The 14,882-nt window shown below is 42.2% G+C and overlaps 1 protein-coding gene across 1 annotated transcript in view; it reads left to right on the forward strand.

Moving 5' to 3' along the window:
* Positions 1-242: 242 nt before the first annotated feature.
* Positions 243-14,882, forward strand: part of TSLIG3A (tRNA splicing ligase complex subunit 3A) — a 481,344-nt gene continuing 466,704 nt past the window's right edge. The window contains exon 1 of the mRNA XM_085612194.1: positions 243-834. Coding sequence (XP_085468320.1) covers positions 578-834 — 257 coding nt within the window. The 5' untranslated portion in view covers positions 243-577. The remainder of the gene's footprint in view (positions 835-14,882) is intronic.

Below are 14,882 nucleotides of genomic sequence, written 5' to 3' on the forward strand. Positions count from 1 at the left end.
ATTCATTGAAATGTGGGGAACCGTTTGACTATCTGTCAAAGCAGGATTTGGGCACATTTCGGACAACAACAAAAATTACGTTGTCATGCGGCTGAGACTTCTACTCTGCAATTACAGCTGCGTCTCGTAATCCCCCACTAAGGCTTCCGTGTCGCAACTGTTTTTCACGAAGCGGACGGCTTCAGTATCAGCATAGCCACCGCCCCTCAACCCCACTTCTACACGTGTGCTCCGCCTGGCGTGTGGGTCCTTGTTCGGGCTGTCCCGAGCTCTGCCGCGCTGTACTCCTATGTCAGTTTTATCTTCCGTTGGCAAGTCTCGAGCCCTTCCTTGTGTTTCAAGCCTTCGACAATCCTGCCAACGAACCATAACAAAAGAAACGCGCATTGTCTCTCCCACGGACCATCTAACAGAAAGCTAATCTTCGGCTCAGGCACCGCGGACGACAGCCCGTGTCGGAGGTCGCGTGCGTGGACCGGCTGACATGCCAACCCGGCAGCTGTGGCTGAAGACTGAACGTTCATCTGTTAGTCTCTGAACACGCGTGCGCCACCGAAAAGGGAGCGAGGCGAGGCGTATGTGCGCAGCAATCTGCCGCCTTCGCTGGCTTAACGAGGCCGAAGCTGTCCCCCCCCCCCCCAGCCTCCTCCCAAGCCACCTCATTCAGCCTCTTGACAGCGAGAGTCTCTGTACCCTTTTCCTACTAAATAGTTCGCCACTCCCCCTGACGCTGGACTCCCTGCGGCAACCACGCACCAGCCAGTGCGATAGACTTATCATGGAACATGATAGTATGATGGAGAACGATGTGCTGGAAGCACTCGAGGATCTTGGGTAAGTGTCACGCTCACCCCTGTAGCCAGTGTGAGGTACTCTGCAGGCCTGTCATGCTGAGGCACAGTTCCTGGTGGGCGAGGGACAGGTTGCTTAAAGTCAAGTGTTACTTAGAGATGTACAACTGTCACGAAGCGATAACACTTTTCTCCTTACAAGATGTAAGACCAGTTTTTTTTTCAAATTATTCGTGGCTTGAAATGACACGTTTTCACATAATTTCATGTGGTTGACTCACAGCTGACGTTTTTGATAAGTCGTACACCGCAAGCTACTACCGAGGTGTGCTACGGTGACAATCTAATGGCAGGTCAAAAGTGCGGTATACAACTGATGATTACAAGTAATGTTCACCACGGAGCTACATAGTCTTGATAATCAAATTGAAAAACTGGTTTATTCACATGCAAAATTAAAAGTAACCTGTTAACGACCTTTGCGAGTGTTGTGATTTCCTTCTCATCCATCATGTTAAAACAACCTGTGGCTATGCCAATCATTTTTACTTTTGTATAGCAGTAATATTTATACTGAGCTTCAGTAACCCACAGCTTCGAAATAGTAAATTACCTAGCACAAAGAATAGGTGCAGGGAGCAGAGTTCAGGCATAGGTTTAAAGGCTTTGCATATCAGAATAAAAAATATTCACAACCATAAATCAGCAGGCATCAAGAAAATAGGCTAATCAACCTCTCATTTAGAGAAGTATAAAACTTGGAGACGAGTCCCCAGCTAGAGATTTAGGAAAGGAAATCCTACACTACTCTAGGAACATGCACTAATATAAACACACAATATTCTAGTTGCAACATTATTCACTTTCGTCTACTATGACTTCCGATTAGAATTTCAGCAAACTCTCCATTTTCTCAAGACTGGTACAATAGTCTTCAGATATTAGACCTTGAAAAGTTATATCATTTGCTTTCTGTGGTCCAGACTGTTCTTCTCATGAATCAACCTTCCTGTTGCCCCCTCTCCTCCCGGTGAGGACCTTGCTATAAGTTGTCTAATACAAAACAAGTGCCTATTCACTAGCTAACTGAAGGCTTCAGGTAAATTACAGCCTCTGCAACAAAGAGATAATATTGTGCACAAGCTACTATTCAAAGTGAAAAACAGGCCTTAAAGAGTTTTTAGCAGTATTTTTGTAACATGGCAAACAGTTAAGCTAACTTAAATCAGCACTGTTTATTTCACGTTTAAGCCTATAATATTTAAGTGTGAGTACCTGCTGCAAAGTTTACGTTTAGTGTATGTGCTATTTAAAAGTAGGCATTACACGTTTTTAATAAAAAAAAAAGTTTTCAAATAAAACTCGCGTCTTCAGTCCCACCCCACCCCCCCCCCCCCCCCCTTCTGATGGTTGCGAAAACATCAACAAAATTATCTTTAGAGTGCACTCTCATTCTCTGAGTCATTCTGATTATTTTTCACGGTTTCTGTTCCCTTCAACTCCTTATAGTTTCTGTTCTTTTTCACTTGTGTATTTCTTCTTTAATTTGCCTTTCTCTTTATTTATTCTTCTTCCTTGGTATATAGCATCTAAATCCTTTATACAAACCATTTAAACATATTAAGCAAATACCAGTGATTAATATACTTGTAATGTAATTGAGCACTTATATAGCGCAACTGTCATTCCAAGGAGCATCATGTCGCTAAGCGGCAACAAAAAGAACCTTTCTGATGGACCCATACCAGATGACTAGGGGACGCGGAGAGTAGGTATTAGATCAGAGTTCTGCATACGGCGTCAGATGTTGTGAAAATCCAAGTTTTTAGAGCTTTTCTGAAGAGAGTCTCAGATTTGATTTGACGATGCTTGTATGGGAATTTGTTCCAGGCCTTAGACCCTATTACTGCAAGTGATTTCCCTCCTTTTGAAACAAGTCTGAACGCTGGAACCTTCAGCAAATTGGCGTTGGATGACCTAAGGTTCCGAGTGGGTACATAATGCTTGAATTTGGTTCGGAGATAGTGGGGGCCTGTGGCATGTACTGTCCTGAATGTGATTATCAGGACCTTGAAAAGGACTCTTTTATGAATTGGCAGCCAGTGAAGTGGTTCTAGAGCTGCTGACGCAGACGACTTCCTAGGCCATTTCAATACTAAAAGTGCAGCTGCATGTTGGACCATCTGAAGCCTGTGAAAAACTGACTTATTTGTACCTGCATACAGACTGTTGCAGTTGTCAAGTCTGGACGTGATTAGGGCCACAGCGACTGTCTGTCTGGCAGAAATGGGAAGCAGGTCAAAGATTTTTTTTTTTATAATGTGAAAACAGGTACCAGCAACTGCCAGTGATTGTTGTTTAAAGGAGAGAGTGGCGTCAAATTTAGTTCCTAAGTTTCGGACAGAATTAACAGTGTTGGGTGGGGGGGTGGCGTCAACTGGCCACCAGGTCTTGGGAGGGAAAGAATTCCCTTTCCCTAGCGGTAGTATTTCTGTTTTTCAGAATTACACTTCAGATGGTTAATCTTCATCCAGTTGAAAGTAGCCGTGAGACATAAGTGTAGATTTTCTTCTGCCTGAGTGGTATTATTCTCCAAAACCAGAATTAGCTGCGTATCGTCCGCATATAATATAGTCTCTATGTTAAATGACGATATCAGCCTAATTAAGGGGGCCATGTAGGCATTAAAAAGAGTGGGGCTGAGACTAGACCTCTGAGGGACACCGGAGAGCAGGGATTTTTCTTCAGAGATATATGGACCTAGAGTGATAACTTGTCTTCGGCCCTGCAGGAAATTCTTTAGCCAGGCCAAAACTGTGTGCGATATGCCAAAGGAAGTGAGAGGGTCTAGAAGAATGAAATGTGAGACCGATGCCGACAGGTCCACTAAGACCAGTACAGCATTTTTCCTTGATCCAGAGCTGCTCTGAGGGGTTCAGCCGTATACAATAGGGTCGACTCAGTAGAGTGCTGAGATCTAAAGCCGTATGAAGCCGGGTGAAGGAGATTAGCATCTTCCAAGAATGTAGTAAGTTTGCAGTTGCCAAATTTTTTAGTGATCTTGCTTAGACAAGGTAGAAGAGAAATCGGTCGTAAATTCGAGAGAGTAGAGGGGTCCGCAAGTTGTTTCTTTTGTAGTGGCTTTACTGCTGCGAGCTTCCATTCTGCAGAGATCTTAGCAGTTGCCAAAGAGGTATTTATTATTTGGTTTATGATGGGATTTACGATGTCAATTATGGCATGTAAGATCGGGGAGGGGACAGGGATCAAAAGGGGATCCTGATTTAGAGGTGAGGATCACCTGCCATGATTCTTCATGGGTAATTGGTTTAAAACTTTGTAGGGTAACCCTTTCTTTGCCAAGAGTAGTGTCATTGTTGTTGGGAAAAGAGAGGGGAAGTGTGAAATCTTTTTGTAATGTCAAGACTTTTTGTTAAAAGTAGTCTGCTATGCTATTACAGAGGGACAGCTCTAAAAAGTTCTCCTCCCACCATTGCAAATCAATTGCCAACAACAGATGTTCCTTTGACTGAACCCTAATACACCACTGGCTACTAAAGGTTCTAATTCAGGTTTCAGGTCAGAAATGTTCTTTGCAAATTCTTTTATCTTTTTACTTTTGTCAGTAATGTAATGTTGAGCCTTCAACATTTTTCAGACTCCGCCTCTCTCTGCCGACAAAATATCTAAAGCTATTCGATCTTGCAAAATGATTGCTCTAATGCCCACTAATTCTGTGTTAACAACCAACAAATCACCAGATGCACTAGTAGCCAGCTTATCTACTACAGTAGATACATTTCACATTTTCTTTTCATTTTAAACTACTTCTACAGGTGATATGATAGCTCCAAAAATGTCTCCTGCTAATTGCGTCACATCAGTTCTACTATGGGTGTGTCTATGGGGTGGTGTATGGGTCAAAGCGTCTACCCTATTCACATGATACATTTTAGGAAACAATAAAGCTTAAAGGCAACCGGCCTCCCAATCTGCATGTAACTAAAAATAGACATCCTGTCCACACATAAAATAAACGCCAGGAATAACTGCTTCTTCCCCTGTTAACATTTGTACAAGTCCTCTGAAAACAACAAAGTGTGTTCACAATTAGTTATCCCAATGTGTCTTTTTTTCTAAACTGACTCCTCCTCCTTTTGTAAAGTCATAATTTCCTTTTTTGTTTATTTAATTTTAATTTGGATACACCATTTTCTTCTTGTATTTATCTTCTTCTTTCTTTCAAACATTTCTTAAAACATTTTTCTCTTTATTTGCATTCTGAAAAATGTGAACTCTTCTTTCCTCCCTCTGACCTTAACATGCATTTCTTTTATAAAGGCCTCATTCTACTGGTTAGATTATTTTTGTATACTTTAACAGAGTCTGTAACTGTGGGAGATCTAAAGAAATACCAGGCAATTTCCCTATCTTTCGCTTGTGAATGAGAATTTATTCTTTTCTTTGAAGAGGAACGTTTGAAAAAATCATGTCATATTTGGAAAAATAATTTTCAAAACACTCCTTAGTTTATGAAATAAACTAAGTAAAATGCTACATGTAATTGCATAGTGGGTGAGAGAAGTCACTTCTTCTGCTGCTGAAGAAGGTAAGTTTGCATAGACATAACATTCCTTGGTGTCAAAAGCTTGAGTATATTCCTGAACTAATCTAGAGTAAACACTAGTCGAAAAATCTTCTTTTGAGAAATCTATTAATGAAGTTTTCAGTTTAGTCTCATCTACTGTATGAGCGGGTGTTGTAGATGCAGATGTAGATCACTATCTCTGGTGTAAATCTCATTCCAACTTAAAAGGACTATAATTGCTAATATTACAGCTATTAACAAGAACATCACTATTCTACACTCAGCCTTGGTAAGGATACATATTTGTCTACAGTCAGATCTTGAATAGAATATAGCAGCAGATACCTTCAATATTCTGTGTTAACTTCTTGTCCAAACATTTGATAACCTACCTACAGTTAGTTCGTTCAGCTTGTATACACAATTCTTTGAGTCATCCCTAACCCTACTCCATCTTCTTTTAAATGTGTTATCTCTAGTCTTCTACTGCAACCTTGGCCCTAGGGAATTCTTTTTAATTATTTTATTCACGTTTGTTAATTATCTGTTGTCAAGTTAGTCTATTTCAGTCTTAATATTTTCTGTTGTAAACACCGTTCATCATTTGTCATATCAGTTCTTTTGGTTTCTGAATTATCCAAGTAGTCCTTGTGAAATTCTTGATTGTAATTTATTTTTTATTTTTTTTATTTCAAAAATCTTATTTAATCAATGCAGATTTAGTTTTGCATATCAAGGAGACTCAAATGTCTGTGATCTCTATTCATTACGATTTTGACCTGATGCATTTGGTACATTCTCTGAGTAATTAGTCCATTTAGTTGCAGAATACCTGTAACAAGGTACTCTTGCTCTCTTGGATCTTGGTACCATTTTATTTCTTGGATGGCGATGAAATACCCCATTTCAATGCGTCAATAAACTTTAAACTTGGATGTCCTTGGTGTCTGTTGATTTCTGTTTCACTTACACCGCTAGATCATGTTATTTCGATGATAGTTTGTGGAATACGTTCAACTGACACACTTGATCTCAATTGCCTCCTACCGTTTGACCATTCTGATCTCTATAGGGGACCCTCTCTTTTCACACTTGTTCCATTCCCTGGATCATTTGATTGCTCTTGTGATGCTTCAACAGTTCCTTAATCCTCAGCTCCCAATTCTTCTGCTTCAGTGGGTGTTTCCACACCACTTTGAGATTTCAGGAACTTGCACCAGTGTGAGATGTTGCTGTACTTCAACCCCCTCTGGTCCTTCTGGACATAGGGACACAGGTGCTCTCTGCTTTGGCTTAAAGAAGGTTATTTTTTCATACGGACACCTCACTCCCTGGGTGTGTGAGGCATGTACCCAATTAGGTATCTCAGCACATTTTACAGCAGTGTTGGTAATCAAAAGGATTTGCCTTTCTACCTTGGCTCCAGGCAGGATTTTCGTACATGCTTTTTCGCCAAAACCCAGTCATCTGTGTTAAGGTTATGACACTGGTCCTGATGTGGACTGGTAGTAGCAGCTTCAACCTGGTGAGAAACAGCATGCACCACTTCAGCCTATCCTTTGCAGTAATGAAGTATCATGTCGTGTGATGTTTACAAGTGCATTTGCAGGCACAGCAGGCAGTCTCATAGCACGACTCATGAGGATTGTTTGTGTAGATAATCCAGATATCCTGTCGGGGGTGCTTCGAAGACTCATCAAAACGTGTAGTAAAGCATCCGGCCATTTCAGAGAAGTAGATGCACATACTTTAGCCAATTGAGATTTATGTGTGCCATTCAACTGCTCGATTATCACCGAAGCCTTAGGATGATGGCTACAGTGCAATCTCTGTTCCATTCGAAGAGCCAGACACAACATTCTAAGGACCTTATTATTAAAATGGGTCCCTCGGTCTAACTCCAGAGAAACCCTAAATCCAAACCATGGAATGAGATCATGTAAAAGCAGTTTAGTTATTATTGTTATAATGATTATTATTGGTTGATTTATAAAGTGCACAGCAACCCAACACTGTCTCCAGGCGCTGGACAAGGTGGAGGCAGAGCCACACAGGCGCTAGGCAACAGGCCAAAATAAGAATCAAGCTTGGCCGCTAAAAAGAAAAGTCTTTAAGTTCTTGCAGAAAGCTAGCAGAGAGTGGCAGTTCCTAAGATCGTTTGGGAGAGCATTCCAGAGTTTAGGGCCAAGGTAGGAGAAAGAGCGCCTGCTTATACAGACAAGACGAAACCTGGGAACTGAGAACAGTGAGAGGATGGAAGATCTAAACTGTCGAGCAGGCACATAAGGTGTTACCAGTCTTTGGATATAAGAGGGAGACAGTCCAAATTTGACAAGATACATGTAACATAGAGCCTTAAACTGGATGTGCTTGATCACTTTGAGCCAATGTAATTGATGGAGCAGGGGTGAAGCAGAAGCGCATCTAGGCAGACAAAAAAGAAGCGCAGCTGCATTCTGAATTACCTGCAGCCAATGGACTGAGGCTTTATCTGCGCCCATATATAACATGTTGCCGTAGTCCAGCCTGGATATTACCATAGCCTGCAAGACCGTTCTCTGAGCTGTCGGTGGAGTTAGCCAGAGAATTATTTTAATCCATTTGAGAATAGCAAAGCATGTAGCTGTGACCTTAGACACCTGAGATTTGAGGGAAAGATTTTTATCAATAATAAAACCCAGGTTTTTGACTTTATGGACAAAGGCAGGCAAAGGGCCCAGAGTGTCAGGTCAATGTTTAATTCCCCAAAAGCTCAGGGTTATTACCCAGAACAAGTGTTGCAGCGCGGAATGCAAAATCCCTCCCTTCGTCACATATCATAGATTACACACAATCAACTACATTCGCTGGTGGGGCCCATAACACCAACATACATACTACTAATAACCTGTTTCAAGGAGGTAATTGTTCCACTCGCTGTAATGGAAGAGAGTACTTACATATCCCTATTCATAAAGATCTAAACTTCACCTTTAGTACTCCTCCCATGAATAGGCCATGGATCTACTAGTTGCAGGTTGCAGTGATAACGAATCTATAACATTATTTACATAAATACATTTCCTCAAATAATAACGACCCAACACAGTTCTTGTAATGAATATTAAATTTTATCTAAATAATTCAAATTCGAGTCTCTGGGTTTTAATCAAGCAAATAGATTACCATAGTTACCTATTCTGGCTAAAAGTCGTCCTCTAAGTCAAAATCTTGGTCATCAGTTCATACTGTCAGTCTTTGGGAAACAGCTGTCCTGCAGTGTCACCGTCCTCTGTCAGCATAACGTCAGGAAATCGCAAATCTTCTGAAGGGTCTCGACCGCTTGTAAGCCTTGGGAAAATGAACTTTTTAAGCCTCTCTATTCTACCATTTTTATAGTAAATTTACATTCCAAAGTGTAACATTTAATATTTTGAACAAATTTGATTGGTCCGCTGGGGAAAGTTCGACTTCTTTCCCATACATATAATGTGTCCTTAGATATAGTCCCAATCCACGCAAAAGTATCTTTTCATTATTTCTTTCAGAGCAGCTTGGCCAAAAGCCCGGTGTAACCTTGGTTGGTACAGTTGAGTGGGGGTCGTACAGAGGCCGCGGCAGCTGATAGTGACGCATGCGCACTTCACCCAGAGATGCTCATAATGAAGTTGTTCTCGTCTAACAGGGACGTCCGCCATTTTGTGGCCACCAAATGGTCAACTTAAGCAAAGAAACACAAAAATGGAATTAATACATAGAAATGACTAATAATCTGTTATCCCCTTACTAATACCCATATGTGTATGTATTTATCTAGCAGAAGCAACACTTTAATGCGGGTTATATTCACATTAATAAAGCACAAATCACAGATTCAACACGAAAGCAACATATAATCATGTAATTTCTTAATATCTATTAATAATATGCGTACAAATTTAGTTTACGTCATTAATTAGGCCATGCAAATGCAATTCCCATGTGTATTTCTTATATTAGTAATGTTGGTCAATTCACTCAGCAAACGATTTAGTACAATTACTATTAATTAATTATTCTTATTAATGAAAACATGCAAAATGAAGAGGGTATACAATTTTTAAAGAAAACCTCACTCCAGCACAAGCACCTCTGTTTTAGTGCCATTTAGCTTAAAGGCATTTCTGGTCATCCATGAGGAGACATTACTCAAGCCAAGCTGAAGCAGGGAGGGATCTTGATGCTGAGCGGTAGAGAGTTGAAAGATAATCTGTTTATCGTAGCATAAGAAAAGATGGTTAATCCCGACATCCCCGTAATGTCTGCCAGAGGGCGAACATAAATGTTAAAAAGCAAAGGGCTCAAAATTGAACCTTGAGGCACTCCAGAGGTTATGGCTTAAGTATTTGATCGTATGTCATTCGAAACGACGTAGAAGGTGCGGTCTTTTAAAATGGAGTTCAACCACCTTAAAGCCAAACCCACAATCCCTGAGGCTTTAAGTCGGTCTGCAAGAAGAGAATGTGACACCGTATCACAAACCGCACTTAAGTCTACCAAAATGAGTGCGGCAGTACCACCGCAATGACGTTGTTGACTGAGTTATTTAGTGACCCCGAAAAGGCCCAGATTCAGTACTATGGCCTAGTCTAAAACCAGACTGTGAAGGGTGCAGCAAATTGCGAGTTGCGACAACAGAGGAAAGTTGAACATAAATATGCCTTTCCAGAATTTTAGACAAAAGAGATATTGGGTGAAAAGTTGTCCAACTGAGAGGATAAAGACCTTTTTTTAGGTCTCGCCTAGCGCAGCGCGCATGCGTTGCTCTTGGAGAGGGCCTCTTGTAATCACTGCAGACATTCAGAAAGATTTCTGAAAGCTTGTGCGTCTGCTTCTCAAATTCTATTGGCCTTTGCGTGTGGCTTTCAAAAATTTAAAGCCTGCAATTGGCCCAAGGTGGGTGCATGTCCCGCCTACTCTCTAAATGTTAACTCCCCGGGCCTCGGGAGCGAGCATCAGCGCGGCCGGGTGCCAGCTGCATTCCTGACATTCTTTGTCTAATCAGCGCTGTTGCTTTAACTTTTGTGGACGCGCTTGTTTATTGATTGCTGGTTTTTGCCTGCAGTCTGGCGCTTCTCCTTTTTGTTAGGACTTTACCTGGACTTGTCAGGAACAGTATTGGTGCTTCTCAGAAGCGTGTTACCTACTACAGAACAGTCCCCGCTCTTCTCAGCAGTGAGCCGGCACTGTGTGAACAAGACGCTTCTCCTTTTTGTTAGGACTTTACCTGGACTTGTCAGGAACAGTACTGGCGCTTTTCAGAAGCGCGTTACCTGCTACAGAACAGTCCTTAAACTTCTCACCAGTGAGCCGGCACTGTGTGAACACGAATAGCTGCACTTCTGTTATTCTCCATGACTACCTGAACTCTATCAGAGGTTAATTTTTAGCCTCATACCTGATATTCTGTCCTCCTCAAGCCCAGTAAACACAGTGATAACAACAGTACACAGAGGTCGAGTAGGAACGCGGCGGAACACCGCAGCCTCCCCTCCCAGACTTGCACTGAACCCATCATCCTTTCATACACGGGTGGATCGTCCCCGGTCATACATGTAAAGATAACATGCATTGTTCTCCTAGGCAGGTAACTCGTATAGTGGCGTGATAAACAAATACAGTGTGCACGAGACAATTCAGTTCAAAGCGCACCCTTTACAAGCCATTTTAATCAGGGAATAACACTTATAAAGATGGGCGGCAATTAGCAAAGTCACAAAGTGACGTCACTCGCCTATAATATTCTTCATGCGAATGCAGGAAGGCGAAAGCAACATGTCCGATTTTACTTGTTTCAAGTCCCATGTATGATTTATGTATATTAGTGTGCAACTGAGCTCAGGAACGACTGCTAGTGACAACATTTGAGGCAGTGACACTTGGAAATTACATGTTAAAATGGTTGCACACCGTCAATAAAATGTGCTCGTTTTTGCCAAGTTAACCATTTACTGTTATGCCTTTTCTTTCCTGCATTTGCACCTTTAAAGGCCGTGAAAGGTGTGCAGTCAGTTAAGATATTCAAGGAACCTTCGGCTGACCTATGACCCTGATAGACCCTAGAGGTTGGGAGCGGCGGAGGGAAGGTCACATTACAAGCCGGTGAAATGCTTTTTACTTTCCGAAATGGGACACAAAGTGACACCACAAACACTTCTCAGAATCGCCCCGCCCCACCTCATTGCAGCCTGTGGCTGAGGGGGGCTGAGTTCCCCCACTGAGAATAGTTGGGGACTCTATCCACCGGTGTGCACCCCTCGACTTTAATCCATGTAAATGAAGCATACAAAAGACTCTTTTACGGGTGTCCTGGACAGATGCTCGCATCCCAACTCGATGATAAGATGGACCATGTGACCAAAGACACCCGCTCCCACTCTCGAGGTTTTGTTTTACAAAACTGACACTTTTGTACGATTCGATTGAAGTGAAGTATAACTACAACTTCCAAAATGCACTAATTAAGGAAAGCGTTAGGCTCAAATGGTTTCCCGGGTGGACACGCATCCTCTAGTGATAATAATAGGGATAGAGTGGTCAGCGCTCAAGGGCCCTGCCCTTATCATCAGGTCAGGCCCCCCTTGATCACAGGCGTCACCCAGTTCTAAGTGCTGAGGGCCACACCACCTTAAAAGTGGCCACATAGTTGCCCTGGAACAGCCGACATTAGCCCGGTCTGGCTTGCAAACGTCTCTTACAGTGATAGTCCCAGCTTCATAAGCCCCCCCGGGCCATCATACAAACACAGCATAAGTTGTCCCCGGTGATGTGCAAGCAACTGCCCCACTCCTAGGCTTACAAATGCATTCTGGTACTTGCAGGCCTGTGTTTAAAGCAGTTACACTGCAAGCATACAACGAAGGAAGACTAAATGAACCTGCTGGACCTCACATGGACCATCCAAGACCTCCGCGTACAAGTTTGCATCAGATGTTAACTTTTGTGTGCAGCCACGCACGGTCAGGGTGCACAAGCAGCAGGCACGCCGGCAGGCAGAGAGTTATGCTTCATTCCCCACCTGAAGCCTTCATGTTGGTTTCCCCCACATGAGTCCTCTGTGTTACTACCTCCTAAAAAATGCTATTGTTAAATTTTTTAATTCACCAATCCAACTCGGATTTTTAAATAACAATAAAAACAGCAAATCCATTGCGAGACCTATTGGATTTCCCAATGCTTGTTTAATAGGGGAAGGACAATCGCATGTTTCCAGCTCTGAGGTACAAGTCCTGTGCTTAAAGAAGTGTTGAGAAGGTTGAGGATCACAGTAAGGGCAGCCATGTCCAAAAGACTTTAGAAGTTTAGAGGGAGGAAGGGGATCAAGCGGTGAACCAGACTTTATGGATCTCAGTAATAGCTACAAAGTAGACCAATCCAAAGGGAGCTATGACCTGGTCTGTGCGGATTCCACAGACTCAGAAACCTGGGGAGAAAAATCAAGGTGCCCCTCAGTTTGGATTATGGGAAACGTTACATTCCCTTGTTGGGAGGCATCAGCATCAAGTTGGCAATGGATGGACTTGACTTTATTATGAAAGAACGTTGCTAGCTCATCTCATTGATGTTGAGAAAGCGAAGGAGGGGGCAGAAAAGTACTGGCTGACGAGATTTTATTCACAACTTTAAACAAAGGTTTCTGCTAGTTTTGGGAACTCAAAATGTTCTCCGTGAAGAAGGTTGCGCGAGCCGATCTGCAAAGAGCATTGTATTTCTTTAGTGCTACCAAATATTCTGACTTCGCATCAGGTAAATAGTGTTTTTTCGGGGGCGGCGATAGATAAGAGCACCCGAAAATGTAAACTGAGGAGAAAAAGGAACAGTGAGACTGTCATTTGTCCGTGTTGGGTATGCCTACACCTATCTGACTTCAGATGAGCTGGGAAAAGTCACAAAGTCAGAAACATTATCTTACATCATCAAGACCGGATTAGACGATTCGATAATTCCAGCAAACACGGCGAGTGCACCAAAAGAAATTCAAAACAATGAAATCACAGAACAGCACGATGACGAGTATAGGTCAAGAGGCAAGGAAAATTTTCAGATAACATTATCTAAGAACTTGGACATACTACAAACGGGTAAGCTTCTACCAAACAAAGTAGACCATGCACCCCGAGGTGAACATATTGGACTTAAGCAACAATCATCCTATATTCAAAGGAGAATTGATTTACCTCAAACCATAGACGAAAATAATCATAAGACCTCTGGCCCGGACCTCTTAACATCTAACTTAAAAACGAAACTGTTATTCATTCCAGAATATTATACACAAGGACCACATGACATCCTGAACAGAGGGAACATTTTGAAACTTTTCAAATGCACCCCCGAATTGTGCCATATCGAATCCAATGATATAATCTCAATCGAGTTCAAACCTATCGAAAGTAATCAACTCACAGAATCAACGTTAATTACCTTCTCAACTTCAGCAATCAAAGAGGAAGTACTTTCAAGGTCTGATTTATTTAATAAATGGGGCATCAAAATAGCTCCCCAAACAGAACCACGGTATCCATCGGTCCTTGTGAAACCTTCGGTCACATTAGACAAACAGGGACCATCACTTTTTTCAGTATTGAGATCAGCCAAAGGGCGATCCCCAGTAAGGGCGATCTATCCAAAAAAAGAGGAGGCCAAAACCATAGCAATTGACTGGGCCTGGTTGCCAGCGGCCCTGGACGGGGGAAATCATAATTGAACTCAATCTGGTCTCTCAGTGTGCTCATGGAACATCAATGGCTTTACCCAAAAATTTCAATCCCCAGATGTGATAATGTTTTTAAAAAATCACGAGGTCATACTATTGCAGGAAACATGGTCCTTGGTTAGCCTCCCAATAGAAGGATACTTAGAATACAGAACACCAGCTCAGAGGCTGCACAAATCGGGTCGACCCAGTGGCGGTCTTTCAATTTACATCTCCGCCAAGTTAAATGTTAATATAGTGCAACTGACATTTGAAGAAGATTGGATTTCCGGCGTAAGGATTGACAACCCTAAACAGACTGAACAACTAATCCTGATCAATATTTACATCTCACCAAGTGCCAGGGAGAAAAAAATGAAGTTTAACCATCTAATCCAGGTTCTGTGTAACATACAAAGTAACTACAAAAGACCAGCCTGCCTAGTAACTGGTGACTACAACACAAACCTCTTTCAAGAACTTCCGAAAGAGTATGATGCACCGTGGCCAGACACTCTGGAACAAATAAAACCCACTGGCAATAAATTTAGCAAACTAGGCGAATACATGGTGCTACAACTTAGTGCTCTGGGATACACAATCTTAAACGGTCGCTTCCCCAAGGATAATCCTCCAAACTGGACAAGATCAAACGGTCATACTCATTCCTTTTTAGACTATACCATCTGTAACAAGGAAATCCTCCCTCTCATCGAGAATTATACCATAGCTGCTCGAGGAGACAGTGACCATCGTCCCCAAGTGACCACCCTGTCATTCCACTTAGTAC

Source organism: Triturus cristatus, chromosome 6 (genome assembly GCF_964204655.1).
Source record: "Triturus cristatus chromosome 6, aTriCri1.1, whole genome shotgun sequence".
Lineage (NCBI taxonomy): Eukaryota > Metazoa > Chordata > Amphibia > Caudata > Salamandridae > Triturus > Triturus cristatus.